This window comes from Balaenoptera ricei (assembly GCF_028023285.1).
Source record: "Balaenoptera ricei isolate mBalRic1 chromosome 7 unlocalized genomic scaffold, mBalRic1.hap2 SUPER_6_unloc_1, whole genome shotgun sequence".
Classification (NCBI taxonomy): domain Eukaryota; kingdom Metazoa; phylum Chordata; class Mammalia; order Artiodactyla; family Balaenopteridae; genus Balaenoptera; species Balaenoptera ricei.
In genome coordinates, this window is record NW_026777444.1 from 1,500,413 (window position 1) to 1,517,193 (window position 16,781).

The 16,781-nt window shown below is 54.0% G+C and overlaps 1 protein-coding gene and 1 long non-coding RNA gene across 4 annotated transcripts; one reads left to right on the forward strand and one right to left on the reverse strand.

Moving 5' to 3' along the window:
• Nucleotides 1–511: 511 nt before the first annotated feature.
• Nucleotides 512–5,953, reverse strand: TMEM37 (transmembrane protein 37). Of its 3 annotated transcripts, XM_059912034.1 has the most exons (3): nt 5,839–5,953; nt 5,167–5,186; nt 512–1,318 (listed from the first exon to the last, which is right to left on the reverse strand). In XM_059912034.1, exon 3 carries the CDS (start codon nt 1,070–1,072, stop codon nt 728–730), a length of 345 nt encoding a protein of 114 aa, XP_059768017.1. In that variant the 5' UTR covers nt 1,073–1,318; nt 5,167–5,186; nt 5,839–5,953; the 3' UTR covers nt 512–727. The 3 variants fall into 3 exon arrangements, with proteins under 3 accessions (XP_059768017.1, XP_059768016.1, XP_059768015.1); XM_059912033.1 differs by lacking the exon at nt 5,167–5,186 and having other exon boundaries at nt 5,839–5,940; XM_059912032.1 differs by lacking the exons at nt 5,167–5,186; nt 5,839–5,953 and adding an exon at nt 1,509–3,919.
• On the forward strand, nt 4,411–7,970 carry LOC132358185 (uncharacterized). Its single transcript, XR_009500471.1, has 2 exons — nt 4,411–5,295; nt 7,530–7,970. It is a non-coding gene; the product is annotated as an uncharacterized LOC132358185 (long non-coding RNA).
• Nucleotides 7,971–16,781: the final 8,811 nt, after the last annotated feature.

Here is a 16,781-nt window from a genome sequence, read left to right on the forward strand (position 1 = left end):
GAGGCTGTCTGGCCCTTACCAAAGATGGATGCACACGCTTACCTCAGAGAGGACAGTATTAGAAGCCAGGCGGGCCCTCCTGGAAGGGCTTCAGGCGGGATTCACAGGGAGAGTCCCGAGGCACAGCCAGCTGCTGGAAGCTGGGGTTATCCAGGGATTACGGGGTACCCCCGACAAAGGGCAGGGCTCAAATAAAGTCGAACGGTTTGAAAAGCTTCTACACCCCAGCAGCCCTGAACGCTGCCTCCCTGACATGACCAAAGCTAAAGCAGGGAATTTGCACAAGGCCCTTTGAGCTGGTGAAGAAAGTCCTAGGCACTGACTGGACACCCTTTGCTGACGAATGATTCACTCTTAGCAACCCAGGAGGCCCCAGGGACCCTACAGCCCATATCCCGGCAGAGTCAGTAAAACAGGTGTGAAATGTACTTGGCTGTGCAGCCAGCTTGAGCACCAGTTACCTGAGCTGCTTCCACGTCTATTCCCATCCCAGGAAGGACTCAAGAAAAGGTTTTAAAATATGTTTCTTCTTGTAAAATCAACATCCTAATAACGTGGCTAAGCTGGTGCAGCTGCTGGCTCGGAGGCACCCACCTGGCCTCTGGGCTGCAAAGGCCACTGGCCCGACCACCCCAAGGCCAAGAGGCGGCAGTTTGAATGTCCCATGTTGGAGAAGTCCCATCGTGACCCCACTTGCTGGTAGAACTCAGTGTCCTCGCAGGGGGGCCTAAAATTCTGCGGGCAGGCCCCAGGGCTGCGTGACGCTGTCAGTACGGCTGATGCTGTTGACGTGGAGGCCGCTGACGGCGCTCAGGAAGAAGAGGAAGGAGGCCGTGAACTCGCTCCAGAACGTCAGCGTGAGGCCCATGAGCGTGACCTGGTTCCTGAGGAGGGTCAGGAAGCTCAGGAGGCCCCCGAAGGAGAGGATGAACGCGAGGAGGAAGAGGGCGGAGCCCACGGCCCACCTGTGCCACGAGCGGGGGTCCTCGGACACCTGGGACACCATGAGGAGCTCCAGGCCAAAGATGGCGACCACCACGGCCAAGGTGGCCACGCTGCGGGCCACAGCCATGCCCGAGGCTAGCCCGGGCACGTGGGCCTGCCTCAGGTCTCGGAGGCAGTGCAGCTCAGCCTGGTTGGAGGTGGTGCAGAAGTGCCACAGCCCGAAGAGGCGGTCGTCGGCCAGGAGCCAGTGGCCATCGCAGATGGAGAGGGAGGAGAGGACCACGGCCAGGGAGGCGCACAAGATAATGAGCGCCCGGATGGAGGGGTCAGAGAAGGACCGGCGGGGCCTCCTTTGGGCCAGCAACTTCTGGGCCTGGAAGACAGCACGGGGCAGCATGAGGGAGGGCCCCCGCCACAGCCCACCAGCCTCCTCAGGGAAGACCCAGAACACACCTTGTAGCTTCCGACAGCCACGGTCTCCCAGGATGCCCGGGAAGCCCCCCTTAGTCACAGCACAGACCCACCTCCTGGTGGGGGGGGGGGGGACCCGCCTCCCATCCTACCTGTTCCCCGTCCGTCCTCCATTCAAGACCTGTAAGCATTGCCTGTGGATCCAGTTATTCATCAGGCAAAGAGTTTCCTGACCTTTCTTTAATGATCTTTATAATGAGTAAGAAACCCAAATTGTATTGACAGGCAAATCTTAGTCCATTCTGAAGTCAGCAAACCTGTCTGGCTTGGCTGATGTGACCTTGAGCTAGCAGCCAGCCTTGGCTTCTTTGTATGCAAAACAAGAATACTGCACTAGACTTTATTAGCACATCAGTGAAGGTTACATAGCTCCCTCTTCTGGCCCCTGGTCTTCCCCAGTTTCATTCTAATCTGCACCCAGCTTTTTCAGCACTTTTCTTCAGTGCGCAGTGATATTTGCACTTTGCCCTTCAGTCTGGCTCAGCCTGTACTCCGCCCAGGACATGGCACCACTGTCTGTTCTAGAAGTTTCTGGGTGGGGGAGTCCCTGAGGCTCCCCTTCAGCCTATGGTTTCGGCCCTGCAAAAGTACACCCCATCCTCTCTCCTGGCAAGCTGGGCCAAGCGTCCAGTGAGGTGTCCCTTCTCACAGCCCCAGGACACCCCCAAGCCACCGTCCCCAACCCCCAACCCGGAAGCAAAAGGAATGCTTCAAAGGGTAAAACTCCTTAGACGGCCCACAAGCCCTCCCAGGGCATCCTCCTGCCCACCTCGCATGCCTAGGACAAGCCTAGAACTTTCCTCCTCACACCTACTGGTCCCTCCACCTGAAAGGCTCTTCTCCCGGCTGCCCCCCCCCCTTCTCCATTCTTCATGTCTCAGCTGAAACATCGCCTCCTGGGAGGGGTCCGTCCTGCCCACCCAACCCAGAATGGACCCCTGCGGTCACTCTCCATCAGGAACCGTTTTGACAGGTTTTCCATTCCTGTCTGATTCGTAGTGGGAGGGCAGGACCGTGTCCCCAGCACGTGGTGCCGTGCTCAAGAGCCACGAGGTCGAGTTTGCAGCCGCTGTCACTTCCATCTGAAGCTCCCTTTAAACCATCTCCTGCCCAGTCATAAATTACGCCCTTTAGAGTGTGTGTGGAAGCAGCCCAGGTCCCGCCCCAGTTTGGGAGGTAAGCAAAGCACACAGCTCATGCGTGACGATCACTGCTCGAAAGCAAACCGAAAGGGGACTCTGGGGGTGAGCCCTATGCCACGTGCAAGTGGAGGCTTCCAGAGGCGGTCTGGGGTACCCCTCTTGGGGAGGGGCAGACAGCAGAGCCACGCTCCCGGGAGGCCCCAGGATCCTTATGGACCCGGCTTGCTTTCAGCACTTCTGCCTAGTCAGGGTCCTGTCTCACTCTTAAACCTGAGTCTGGTGGAGATGCTCCATGGGGGGGGCGGGGTATGTAAAAAGGGAAACTCACACATAGGTCAGGGGACCAGCCCAAGAGCATTCACCGAGATCACAGTAAAGCCTGGCACAGCTGCCCGACAGCTGTATCATGTGTAGTGGGGGGGATGCACGCAACCGATGAATACCCACTGGGGCCTTCGTGTGAGGGGCTCAGTATGTGGTGAGGAGAAGGACAGAGGGACGCCCAAGGGCTCAGGACCCGACTCAGACCAGAGACAAAGGCAGCCTGGGGCGCTGTAGAGAGCACTCGGGCGGGGAGTCTGGGCTCTGGTTCTCAAACCGCATCCCCTCGTCTCCTGGAGGCCTCCAGGTGCTAAAGCAGGGGGCAGCGGGTCAGCTCCCGGCCCCTCACTTCACCCACAGCAGGTCCCTCTTACCTGCTGGAGCCGCTGGGAATCTAAGAGTCCGTACTGGATTTCATTAGGAAAAAATGGCTCTACTGAGAAACAAACCAAGGGAACTTGGAAACCTCTGGGACTACAAACCATAAAGGTGTTTGTCTTTGCGCGGTTTCTTAACCTCCTTGGCCCTTATTTTCTCATCTAGGGTTCCGCAGTTGCATTTTGTAGCAGGAGTTAGTGATCCCTGCAGGAAAGAGTAGCCATGAAGGCACCCGGAGGTTATATAACTCCCTACAGGTTGATAAGTTTCTAGGATGGGAAAACCCCAGACACAGGCAACAAGTCACAAGAACGCAGCACCCAGAGGCCTTTTGACCTCAGACATCACGCTGTCTGGAGAAAAAGCACATGCCATCCTACCCTCAGCCCCACCTGTCCTGCACACAGAGTGGACTTTAATCTCCAGGCCCTCAGACATCACACTGGGATCAGAAAAAGACAGCTGACATCAGGTCGTTTTCCCCCTCCCACCCCAAAGGAGGGCATCATTCAAACCCTGACACCAGTAAAACTCCCAAGGATTAAGTGAGATCATGTATATAAAGGTGCCCAGCACAGAAGCAGTTCCTGATTAATATTAGTAACAATAATAAGGTATCTTGGGAGTCCTTATTCCTCACCACTGCCCCACACCCCGGCTGCCAGCACCTCTGTGAACTTTCAGTGATCCAGGGCGTGAAATCCTCTCCCGGAGGGCAGCTGGGCATCAGCGTGGTCAGTGGAAGGTCCGTGGACCAGAGGGTATGAGGGCAGTCTAGCCCTGCCCCTGACCCACCAGCCTCTAGCTCTGTGACCTTGGGCAAATCACTTTAATCTCTTAGGGCCTGGACTGTCTCCACTGAAAAAAAAAAAGAAAAATGGAAGCATTTCCCTTTTTCATCCAGAGCCCCGAATGATTAGGTAGTGACCTGTAGAACAGTGTCACGTGGCACTCCTGGGCCACTGAGTCCAGTGCCAAGGTCTTGTCCTCCTCTGTAACCCAGGACCCCATCTGATCCCGTCAACCCCTAAGTAGTGGACACTCTGGGCTGCTCACTACGCTTTCTCCACATCAACCCCCCGCCCCGCGCCCCTGCGCTTCCCCCCCACCCCCCACCCCTTCCCACTGCCCGCTCAGCCCAGGCCCAGGTCAGGCCCTCCTCCTCCTCAGCTGGAAATCTCTTCTACAGCCTCCTACAGAGTAAGCCCGCTCCGCCTGCGTGACCGCAGGGCACCGGTCAGGGAGGCGCAGGAGCCGGCCTGCTTGCCTTTTAGCGCTTTGACCTCCGGCGAGCTACTTACCCCCTGAAGATAACAGTACCTGCCTCCTGGCCCCCGGGTGGAGCCGAAACGAGACCTAAGCACCCCAACTGCTTAGAACAGTCCCAGGCCGGCGGTTACGTGCTCCTAGCATCAGCGGCGATTTTCAAGCCAGCACAGCGCCCCGCCCCGCGCCGCCGGCAGTAGCGCCCCAGGGTTTTACCTCATCTTCCCCGCCCCCCTTCTTTCACTAAAAGGTCAAGTCTGTTTACCTGGCTACTCTCCTGCCCCTCCCCACCCCCGTTAATCCTGCCGCAGTTTCTTCGCCTCTTAATCTAGCACTCGCTTCCCCCAAACCGCTCCGAAATCCCGGTGTGCACGTCTCTCCCCCGCAGGGCCGTCGGCTCCCGAAGGCGGGACCGCACCCGCTCCCACCCTCCTCACTGCCGGTCCCGGAGGCGGCCCGGCCGGTACCCCAGATTATGCCCAGCACGAGAGGAACTCGCTGCATCCGGCTCTAGGGTTGCGGTGTCCCGGCCACAAGGGGCTGGGGGCGCGGCCTGTGGGTGGAGTCTCTCCTGTTCGGGCCCAGAAGTCTGGTTCGACTCGATTCTGTCGCTGAGCTGGCCGCCACGGGCGGGTTACTTCACCTGAGCCTCGGTCACCGCATCTACAAAGTGGGCGCATTGGGATCAGCCGGAGTCTGCGCTGCGGGGCGCCGAGCACTTGCGGGCAGAGTCTGCGGGCCGCTCTGACCGTCCGGACCGTCCAGTCGGGAGGTGAGGAGGCGGGACGCGTCCGCTAGGGAAGCTCGACGCAGGGCAGCGGAGAGCCGCACGCCCGGGGGGTAGGCGTGGGGATGGACCCCTGGCATCCTTCTAAGGAGAAACCCCATCTCTGCGAGGCGGGCCCCTCCCCTCTCTACAGCCTGTCCTGAGGTTTCCGCGTGCCCCAGCGAGTCCACCCCCTTGCCCGCCCCCCAAAATCAGTTTCGGGAGGGGAGACGGTATTGCTGCCCCCGCCCAGGAAAGTCCTGGCTTCCCCAGAGATGCTTCCTCGTGTGACAAGGCGAGCCTCATTTTCGAGTGGATTCCGTCCATCCTCCGCCCCAGACGCGCCCCCTTTTAACAGGAGGGACCCCTCTGGTGCACCTAACGGATGGACACTGCGGACCCCAAAGAGAAGCACAACACTCCTCCCCAGCCGTTTGGGAGCCTCGGTGGCCGCAGGACCTCGAGGGGCCCGCGCCCTGGGCGGCTTCCCCCCCCACGACCCCAGCCGGGCCCCTCCCCGCCCCCCCCCCCCCCCGGGCTCTCGCCCACCTGCACGCCGAGGGCTGTCATCCCGCGCCGGGGCTCGGCTGCGCGCTCCCGCCTGGTTCCCTCGGGGCTCCCGAGCGCCGCTCTGCCGGGGCCGCGGCTCCCGACTCTGGACCTCTTCCCGGGGGCGGGGCGGGCCGGGGGAGGGGCGGGCGGAACTGCTGCCCCCGGGCGGCTGGTCGGGCCGGGCCCCTCCCCGCGCGCCGCGGGTCGGTTTGTGCTGAGTCAGCGGGGCCGCCGGAGGAGCCCCCGGGGAGGGGGGTGGCCAGAACCCGGCCCGAAGGGGAGGCTCGGGCCCTGGGGGAGGGCTGACCCGGCCGACTTGCAGGCCCGGAGTCGCTCCCCGGTCTCAGGGCACGGCTGTGCCCGCGGCGCCGATTCCTCGAGGGCCCGGGGCCGAGGAGCCGGGTCCGCCCGAGCGTCCGGGGGAGGCGGCGGCGTCCAGGCGGCGTCCAGGCGGCAGGCGCGCGCCGGGGCTCTGCAGCTCCACCACCTTGGGCCGTTGTGATCCTGGGCTCTTGTTTCCGTCTCTGAGCCACGGGCGGTAAATGAGATGATACCTGTGAAAGGGCGGGGTCTTGCGAGGCCTCGGTAAGTGTGAACGGAGTGTCTCCCCCGGGCAGTCTTTCCTGCGTCCCTTTCCTCTCCCCCAAAGGGGGCCGTACAGCCCTGCTCGCCTCCTCGCCTCCCCAGGGACCATCCAGAAGGCAAATAGGACAAAACAAAAGTCATTGTTCTTCCTGGACTTTTGATGGGGCTTGAGTTCTCAAGGGGGCAGCGCACAACGTCCCCACCCCAAGAAGGGTAAATCCCAGCTGAGACTCTCCCAGCCCTTCTCAGCTGTTGATAAACAGGGTGGGGGGTGCCGCTTAGGTGAAGGAGGGTCTCCTTTCTCCGTCGCGAAGCAGGGTGAGGGAAGTTACTTGGCCCATTCAGGCAGGCAGCTCCCCGGTGACTTTGCCCGGGGACGTTCTCAGCTGGCACCTAACGCTCCCGCCCCCCACCCCCACCCCCACCCCCCGCCCCATCCCGTGCATCTCCCTGTCAGAGGTTCATCTGATTCTTTCGCTGCCGCAGAAACCGTGTCAGGTCCGTTAACCTAGCGCCCACCTTGTTCCGTGTGTGGTCAGGCCTGTTTGGGGATCTGCTGCCTGTTACGCTTTCTTGGTAAGAATAGAAAGTCTTGAATCGGTGGAATTCAGAGCGACATGTCAGCAAGATTGCTGGAGAAGCAGAAATGACTTAGGAGTGATAATGAGGAAGTGATGGTCCGCTTCCAGTTATTTTATGAGCATAAGAAAGCCGGGGGACTTCCCTTGGCGGTCCAGTGGTTAAGACTCCGCACTTGCACTGCAGGTGGCGCGGTTAGGGTTCACCTGGGCCGGCCCTTCATTTGCACCGTAGGTTCCCGGGCTCCCCTAGGTCCCTCCGTGGTGCCGGGGCTGAGCAGAGTGGGTGTGGCAGAGTGAGAGACAGACGCTCCACTCAGCAGCAGTGACTGTTGTGAGGGGCAGGGGGTTCCCAGTGCCAGGGGGACTCTGGCAGGGGCAGAGGTGGGGGGGAGGGGAATGCCAGGGTGGGACCTTCAGGGGCTAAAACCAGGAACAGCCTGGGGCTGAGTGGTGGGACAGCACAGAACCCACCCTCTTGCTTGACTGTCTCTGCCTTTTCTCCTCCACCTGTCCTGCTTCTAGGCCTGGCCAGCGTTGGGGAAAGAGGAATTGCGTAAAGAAAGGGAGGACGTGGCCCCCACTCAGCCCTCTGACCACTGCTGTCTGATGAGAAAGACCCAGGCACTGATCTTAGAAAGTTCCAAGGCAAGGGCACAGGTACCGATGAATGAATCAACAAACTCAGTGAGTACCCTCCCACCTCCGCGCCTTTGTACTTGCCGCTTCCTCTGCCTGAGGTGCACTTCAAGATATTCACGGCCAAGACTCAACGCCTCACTCCCCCAAGGAGGTGGGAGAGAAGCCTGCAGTGACCACCGCACCTGAAACAAAGGTCCTCCGTTCTCTTCTCCCTCCCTCCATCACCACACGCGTGCCCCCTCTCTCTCCACAGTGTGAAATCCAAGAGGCCAGGGCCTTTGCCAGGCACGATAGTAGGTGCTCAATAAATATTCATTGAATATATGAATGAGTTAATTGTATACCTACTGTGTACCCGCTGTCCTGGCTAATGAGGGACGATAAAGGAGAAAAAGACAAAGTCCCCGTCAGGGGTAAGATGCTTGGGTTTTAGGGTCAAAATCTGCCTCCCCTTCATTTCTGCTCCCTCCCCGGCCTCCCCAGTTCAGGCCCACATCCTCCTTCTCTCTATTCCCTTGCACCCCTGGTCCGCGCCATCCTCTCCCCACTTCTAGGCCCCGTCACCTCTGACGTGGAGGCCTGCGTAAGAGCCTCCTGCTGGGCCTCCCTGCCTCCACTCTCAGCCTCTGTCCTGCAGTTTCCCATCCCCTCTCTCCGCAGGCCCACCCCTCTGCCCTCAGCTCCAGCTGCACGTGCCCGCTTGTGCCCTGGGCGGGAAGCTCTGTCCAGTCTCAGGGCTGCTGTGTTCACGGTTCCCTCTGTGTGACAGGCCTTCCCTGGGGGTCTGCTGGGCAGGCTGTCACCTCTTCAAGGGCCTCCCTTGAGTTCGCCAGCCAGGGTAGCACCCCACACGTGCTTGACCCTGTTACCTTCCTGTTTTCTTTCTTTCTTTTTTTTTTTTTTGTATATATTGTCTCATTCATTCTTTCTTTCTTTTTCTTTTTTAAATTTATTGAAATGTAGTTGATTTACAATGTTGTGGGCCTTCGTATTTTCTTGATCATTAGCTGAACTTCTCTATTTGTCCGTTTCCCTCTCTAAAGTACAGTACACAATTGAGTGCTAGGCCTGTCTCTCTTTCACCCCCGCATGCCCAGTTCTAAGAGCAGGGACTGGTCCATACGCTTGCTGATTGATGGAGCAGCCTCAGATGCATTCTGGGCGAATCACTTCCCCTCCGTGAGCCCTGGTTTTCTGTCATATGGGGACACGCATCCTTTGGGTGTTGCGAGGGTCACGGGGGCAGTGAGTGTGTCAACTGCTTGGTGCAGGGTGGGCACTGACCCCTGACCCCAGAGAAGCTTAGCTGAGGCAGGCTCCACTCTACCATTAGGGAGACCCCTGCCCCGGGTTTTTCTCCTTTGAGCTGTTGGGGTGTGGGGTCTCTGAGGTGAGCTGGGGCAGACACATGGGGAGACCCAGAGGCAATAACGGGGAGTCTGCTAGGAGCTGCCGAGTTCACTGGGCAGTTTCAAAGCTGATGACTAACTCTGCCTGCCCGAAGCCTGGACTTCTGGTCCCTCCGTGTTGTGGACCAGCCCACTTGCCTCTCCCTGTCCCCTTCCCGTCCTCTCCCCACCTTCTCCCCACCGCCCTGCCTTCACCCACTGGGTCTTTCTCTTCTCCCAGCCCCCTCCTCAAGGTTTCCTGATTCCAGGCCGGTTCCATCCCCTCCACGCCAGACCTCCCCCTGCCCTTTGCCTCCTCTGCCTCAAGCTCTAGCCCTGCATTCCAACCTCCTGTTTAGGCATCATAGTGGCCCAGGGGCTTCCCCGCCTGCCCTGGGGCTTGGCTTTACAGCGCTTCCCTCTGGGCCAGGCGGGTAGCAGGTGTGATGTTTATGCTGCGGGTGAGGGTGTCAGCCTCGGAGGGCCCCAGGGCACCAGTTCCCCACGGGGGCAAGGGCGGTGGGGAAGGGGACTGACCGGCTGAAGGGAGGAACGAGTGCAGCAGGATGCAGGCATCTTTCCTGAACGCCCCCATATATCAGAACTTCCCCCCACGTTGTCTGAAGAGGATGGGGAGGGATGTAGGTGGGCTCAGAGGGTGGCCTTTCTGTAGGGTCTCCCTTTCTACAGGCAAGTCCGTCCTTGAGATGGGGGCCCCTCCAGGGCACCAGGACCTGCAGATTTCCAGGCAGAGTTGGGGAGACTTCTAGCACCTTCTTTGCAGGCGTGGACCCTGGACTTGTCAGCGCACTCTGAGACACCGCGTCTCTAGGGGATGGTCCCCCTAACCAGGCACACCCAGGGCAGTTGTATAGAGCAGACTGCCAGCCCGTCCCTTCCCAAAATGGGCCGGTGCTCCTCCCTGATCAGGGCACCCCGCCTGCCGGATCAAAGGGTCCAGGAAGCAAAATTAGACACTAGGAATTGGTGGTGAGCACGGAATGATGACAAGAGAAGTTAAAAGCTTTAGGCAGGGCTTTGCCTAGGCTCTGGGGAAGCCCAGGAAATACCCCACCACCCCGTGTATTAGCTTTGACGTTTACAAGGAAGGCATGCTGTCACAGGGTCCAGAGGAGTGATAAGGGAGGGAAGGATGGTCCCCCACGGGGAGTGGAGGGGTGGGCTGTGGGGAGCCTCCGGGCCTTGAACCAGCAGGGTCTGGGAGTCTGGCCACTTAACCACCTCAGTCTGTAGACATGTTAAAAGCAAAAAAGTGTCGTCAATTCAAAAACTGGGAGGTTTGGAACTTCCCTGGCGGTCCAGTGGTTAAGACTCTGCGCTTCCACTGCAGGGGCCACAGGTTCAATCCGTGGTTGGGGAATTAAGATCCCGCATGCCTCACGGGGCGGCCAAAAAATTAAAATAAAATGAATTGGGAGGTTTTACACTAAATTCTGGATTTATTGGCTTCTCTTGAAAATGAGACAGTTTGGACCCCAAGGGTCCCTTTTCTGCATGGGAGCAGTGGCCACTTTGGGTGACTGCCCTTTGCATGGGCTGTGCTCTGGGGGGCCCCCAGTCTTACCGCCCCCCCGTTCGGTTCACTCTTCTGTGTTGCCTGCCTGGCCCTCGTAGGATTTCCCTTTATAAGCCCAGCTCTGTGTTGTGCTGGTAAATAACCCAGCCATGCTTTCAGGGTCTGTTTCCACACTACCACCACCGCCTTCCTGGCTGGCCCCAGTTTTTGTTCCCTGTAACTCTGCTCCCCCCGCTCCCCAGACCAGTCTCTCCTGCCCAGATTCCAGACCCTCCTGCTGCAGCCCTCACCCCGATGGCAATGGTCTCCCCCTTCTGGGTTCAGGTTCCCGAAGGAGAATCTCCTTAGTCCAGGAGAACGAGGCTGCTGGGTGTAAAGGCAAGCAGACGGTCTGAGCACTGGTGACTCTGGGGCTAGGGGTCCATCCTGGTCCAGAAAAGCTGTAACCAAGGGCTGGGGGCAGGCAGCCTCCTGGGCGGCAGGGGCTCTGGGCGAGAGAGCAATGAAGCAGGGGCCGTACATTCGACAGAGAGCCCCTCCCTGGAGTCATTGTGGCTCCCGCCATGAGCCCCCTCCCCTGGAGTGCGCCGGGGGTGCACTGACCAGCCAGGCCTCTCGGACCCTGCTCCTTGCCAGCCTCCAAGCCGACCACCTCCTTTTCATCTGGTATCACCTTGTCGATGGTGAGGGGACCCTTCCTCCTCTCTTCCAACTTTGCCCTGGATGATATTTTGTCTCTGACCTTATGAATTGATTTTTTAAATACATTTCAAGAATTCTAAATGCGACATTCTCCAGCTCCTATGTATTTTCTGGATATTTATGTGATTCTCAAACTTTTCCAGTAAATGACCCCCCCCCCCCGTCTTTTGTTTTGTTGGACTCCAGTTCCGAGCCTAGCCAACCATTCTCAGATCACAGCACGCGGGCATCCTTGCATCCAGATCCTCCTGGAGTTTATTTTCCGTTTTTCATTCCCCCAATGGTACCGCCTCTAATGTGTTTGATGTATATCCTTAACCATTGTGTATCCTTGTATGTGTGTGTGTGTGTGTGTGTGTGTGTGTGATTTTTGCTTTCCTAAGTGGCATTATGCTATAAATCTTGTTCTGTTTCCTACTATTCTCACCCAACAGCATGATTTGAGGCCACCCCTGTTGGTATATGTGTAAATCTAATTCAGTGTTTTATACATGATAAGTTGGGTCCCAGTAGCGGCTGGTGAGATCAATTTGGCGGGGGCATAATCACCACTTATAATAAATGAATACAATGTAATAGGCAATATCAGAGTGCCTCAAACATAATTAGGGTAAATGTTGTTTCATGAATTTTTTTTCAAAAAGAGATAGATACAGGTTGCAAAGTAAAAAGTATTTCTTAGGTGGGTCCCAGTAAGGAAAGTTTGAATGGTCTGGTTCATTGCTTCTTATTGCTTTATTTTTTTTAAATTAAAAAATACTTATTTATTTATTTTTAACTTTTGGCTGCGTTGGGTCTTCCTTGCTGCATGTGGACTTTCTCTTAGTTGTGGCGAGCGGGGGTTACTCTTCGTTGCAGTGCACGGGCTTCTCATTGCGGTGGCTTCTCTTGTTGTGGAGCACGGGTTCTAGGTGCTTGGGCTTCAGTAGCTGTGGCTTGCGGGCTCAGTAGTTGTGGCTCACAGGCTCTAGAGCGCAGGCTCAGTAGTTGTGGTGCACTGGCTTAGTTGCAGCTGAGGTTGAAAACCTCTATCCTAAAGGCTTTCTGCTTTCCTTAGTTCCTCACCCTACCCTCTTCTCTTCTGGGTTCACAGAAGATATTTCGACCTTGGAGGTTTGTTGGTTGGCTTGTGACTGCTCATAGAGCAGTGCAGGTTCCGAAGTGGAGGGTGAGGGCGGCTCCTTGTGTAGGTAACTGTTGTGAGTCAAAGACGTCTCTGCGTGTGTGTACATGTGGACCTGCACAGCCGCAGCTGCTCACACACGCGTCCCAGAGGCAGACGCTGTCCTTGCTTGTCCAAAGGGCATTTACTTGACAGTTTCGCGTCTCAAACACAAGTGAGAACCAAGAAATAAGCCCTCAGTAGACCTGAAGCTAAACATAATAGTCAATCAATTTCAGCTAAAAAAAGGATGAAGCCCTCCAAAACTCCTCAACAGCCAGAGTCAAGTCATTATTTACTTTTTTTTTTTTTTTTTGGCTGCACCACGTGGCTTGTGAGATCTTATTTCCCAGATCAGGGATGGAACCCAGGCCCTTAGCAGTGAAAGCACGGAGTCCTAACCACTGGACCGTCAGGGCATTCCCAAGTTAAGCCATTATTGAATTAATTAATTATACTGATTGATGTTCTCCTGACCTCAGGTCAATAGGAAAAGTTTGCTCACTCTTGCTTAAGAAGACGGGGAGCCCACAAAGCACTGAATTCTACCCGTTACTGATGGAGTGCCTGTGCCTCAAGGGGCAGCTGCAAGTGTCTGGAAGACTGATTTATGTGCAGTCAGATGATTTAATGTATGGGTTTGTGTTGGTGGCATAATAATATAATACTATTTGTCAAGTGCTTGTTATGTACTAGATCATGTGCCGAGTATGCTAGAACGTACAATTTCATTTATTCCTCACATCAGTCTTTTTTTTTTTTTTTCTCACATCAGTCTTTTGAGGCAGGTACTATCACAATCTTCGGTTTCGAGGGAGAAACGGAAGCACAGAGAAGTCAAGCAATTGGCCCAGGCACACACACAGTAATGGTAGGTTGGGGTTTAAATCCAGAACTCTCTGCAGGGTCAGCCCTGAACCTTGGCAGGACACCCACAACCTTGACTCACTGCTCGTATCCTGGGCACTTTGTAAAGGCGTTTTAAAGAGTTTCACAAGGGACTTCCCCGTCAGTCCAGTGGTTAAGACTCCTTGCTTCCACTGCAGGGGACGTGGGTTCGATCCCTGGTCAGGGAACTAACATCCCACGTGCTGGGCGGTGCAGCCAAAAAAAAAAAAAAGAGTCTCACAAATCTACTGCGGGTATTTTCTAGAGACTGCCCAGCTGCTGAGACGCTGAGCAGGGAACCAGGAAATGCCTCTCTCTGGGGAAAATGTAAGCGGGGACTGGACCCAGCAGGAGAATGGCGAATCTGGGGCTCTCAGGCTGCCCGCCGCATTGCCCAGGGCAGGCTGGCCGGGCTGGGCGGTGCTGCAGACAAGGGAGCCCACCTTCTGTCGCTCTTCTCTTCCTGGCCACTCACCCCAGGTTGCCACCAACAGAACTGTCCCAAACGGGATACATGTGGCTTCCCAAGTCGTGTCTATGGGCAGGACCCCACAAGATCCCAGCAAATCACTATGCCTCCCTCTGCTGGCCTCTGCTTGGCATTACAGTCAAAGAACCCACGTTTAAGTCCTGCACCAAAGGCTGGCACCCCGCTGCCTCTCCTCAACTCTGCCCAGTTCTCCCGGGTCGGGGAAACTGACCCTCTCCCACCGTCCCTGCCACTCCATCCCACTGGAGCCACGATTTCAGAATCCCACGCCCTGGCCATGGCAACAGGCGCATGGCCCAGGGCAGCAACAGCGATGGGCCCCAGGGGTGGGAACATAACCCAGACAGGGCAGTCCCGGGCTTCATATGTGTACACTGCGCATGTCCCTTTCCTCTGGGTTCCCCCAGGCGGGGCTGTCAGCCTGGGCTGTGCGTGGCCTCAGCCCTCCTCCTGGCGTAAGGCCGCCCAACCACGGCAGGGGGGGACCAGGCCGATGCCCAGAGAACCCCGAGCGAGAGAACCAGAGCATCACAGCGCCTGGACCCAGTCTCAGAGGGCCGCCCACCGCTGTGGCACGCGGGCTCAGCAGTTGTGGGATCTTCCCGGACCAGGGCTCGAACCCGTGTGCCCTGCATTGGCAGGCGGATTCTTAACCACCGTGCTACCAGAGGAGCCCCCAATTCAGAATTTTCTATAATTTTACTTCCCTGGCTTTAAAGGAACACAAATTATCTAAAATATATTTAAAATATACTTCTTAACTTACCTTGTTTCCAGATTAAGATATTGCCATGCTTGACGGTTTCTCTTAACACAGTGACCATCTTAGATATTCGTAAATATTAGGACATTGAAAAGTCTTTGGCAGATTTCCAATGTGACTAGAAGTGTTAAATAATAATAGCCAGCCCACTACCAAATTTTTTATAAAGATATAATGAAAATATTGTGACTCACTTTTAGAAGATCCACATACAGCTGTGATTTTTAAAATACTAGCCATTGCATACTACTTAAGACAATTTAAGACAAAATATATTAAAACTTAAAACTTTAGCATATTTAAGAGCCAAGACAATGGGTGCTTTTTGTAGATACTTTCATTGCAAATAAACTTTCTCCTAGTAAATTCAAAATCTCAAGGCTTTAGATTAATTTTGTATATTTCAATGGTAAATTAGGATATCTATAATCTTATTTTTTATCATAAGCTCCTTTCCCATAAGAATTGATATTTTTGGGACTTCCCTGGCGGTCCAGTGGTTAAGACTCTGTGCTGCCACTGCACGGGGTGCAGGTTCCATCCCTGGTCGGGGAACTAGGATCCCACATGCTGTGTAGCATGGCCAAAAGATAAAAAAAAAAAAAAAAAAAAGAATCGATACTTTTATTTGTAGATTCTTCATTCCCCATTTCTTTACTTTTCCTTTTTGTTTAATTTTTATGTCAGAAAGTGTATGCCTATCTCTTGTTAAAGCTTTTCATTTTTCTAACATATTTCAAAGGTGTTTTCTCTCATTGTAAACAAGGGGAAAGGCCTTCTAACAAGCATGCATTTTATATAGAGTCAGGATTTTTCTCTTATCAATTTCCACTTGGTTCACAGTATCATCCCATCATGAATCCTGCATAAATATTTGTAATATATTTATACCAAGATGCTTCTGATTTCACCACGTTGCATTTCCTAATAGGATTTTATTTTAAATATTAATATAATCATATAGTATTTGACTTTGTTTTGTATCATACACTAATATATGCTTTAAATAAGTGGACACATATATTAACATTTGCTCAATGTCATTAATTTGCCTGGGATGGTAGCTGATTGCATTTGATCTTGATGCCCGTTGGGCATTCTTATCAGTGTTTAAGTGCTTTTTAGAACAGATGTGAAAATATCTAATCTACTCACTGAATTTGCAAAACATGTTTGTAAATTGTACAATATTTTGGGAGTTCCCTGGCAATCCAGTGGTTAGGACTCCACGCTTTCACTGCCGTGGCCTGGATTCAGTCCATGGCTGGGGAACTAAGATTCCACAAGCTGCGGGGGCTTCCAAAAAAAAAAGAAATTGTACAGTATTTTAAAGGTTATCATGATTTAATTTATAGGAGCAGAAATTTTGTCTCTTAAGATTATGAGCTGAACACATTTGCCATAATCATATACAGTTGAGGAATATGGCTTCTACCACTTTGTACAACTGCCAGAGTCACTCATGTAAAATATGTGTGACGATGAGCATTTCTAAGCCAACATTATCTTTTTCCAATTTACTAATAATTACCTAAGTTACAGCATATCAGTTTTTTCTTTCAATACAATCAATACATCTTTCTTCTGTGGTGATGGAAGTGTTCTTTTTTTTTTAATTGAAGTATAGTTGATTTACAATGTTGTGTTAGTTTCTGCTGTACAGCAAAGTGACTCAGTTATACATATATAGACGTTCTTTTTATATTCTTTTCCATGATGGTTTATTACAGGATATTGAACATGGTTCCCTGTGCTCTGCAGTAGGACCTTGTTGTGTATCTGTTCTCTATAGAATAGTGTGCATCTGCTAACCCCAAACTCCCAGTCCATCCCTCCTCCACCCTCCTCTCCCTTTGGCAACCACAAGTCTGTTTTCTATGTCTGTGAGTCTCTTTTTGTTTCATAGATAAGTTCATTTGTGTTGTATTTTAGATTCCACATATAAGTGATATTGTATTTGTTTTTCTGTTTCTGACTTACTTCACTTAGTATGATAATCTCTAGATCCATCCATGTTGCTACAGATTGCATTCTTTCATTCTTTTTAATGGCTGAGTAATATTCCATTGTATATATGTACCACATCTTCTTTATCCATTCATCTGTCAATGGACACTTAGGTGGTTTCCACATCTTGGCTATTGTGAATAGTGCTGCTGTGAATAGGGGTACATATATCTTTTTGAATTATAGTTTTGTCTGGAT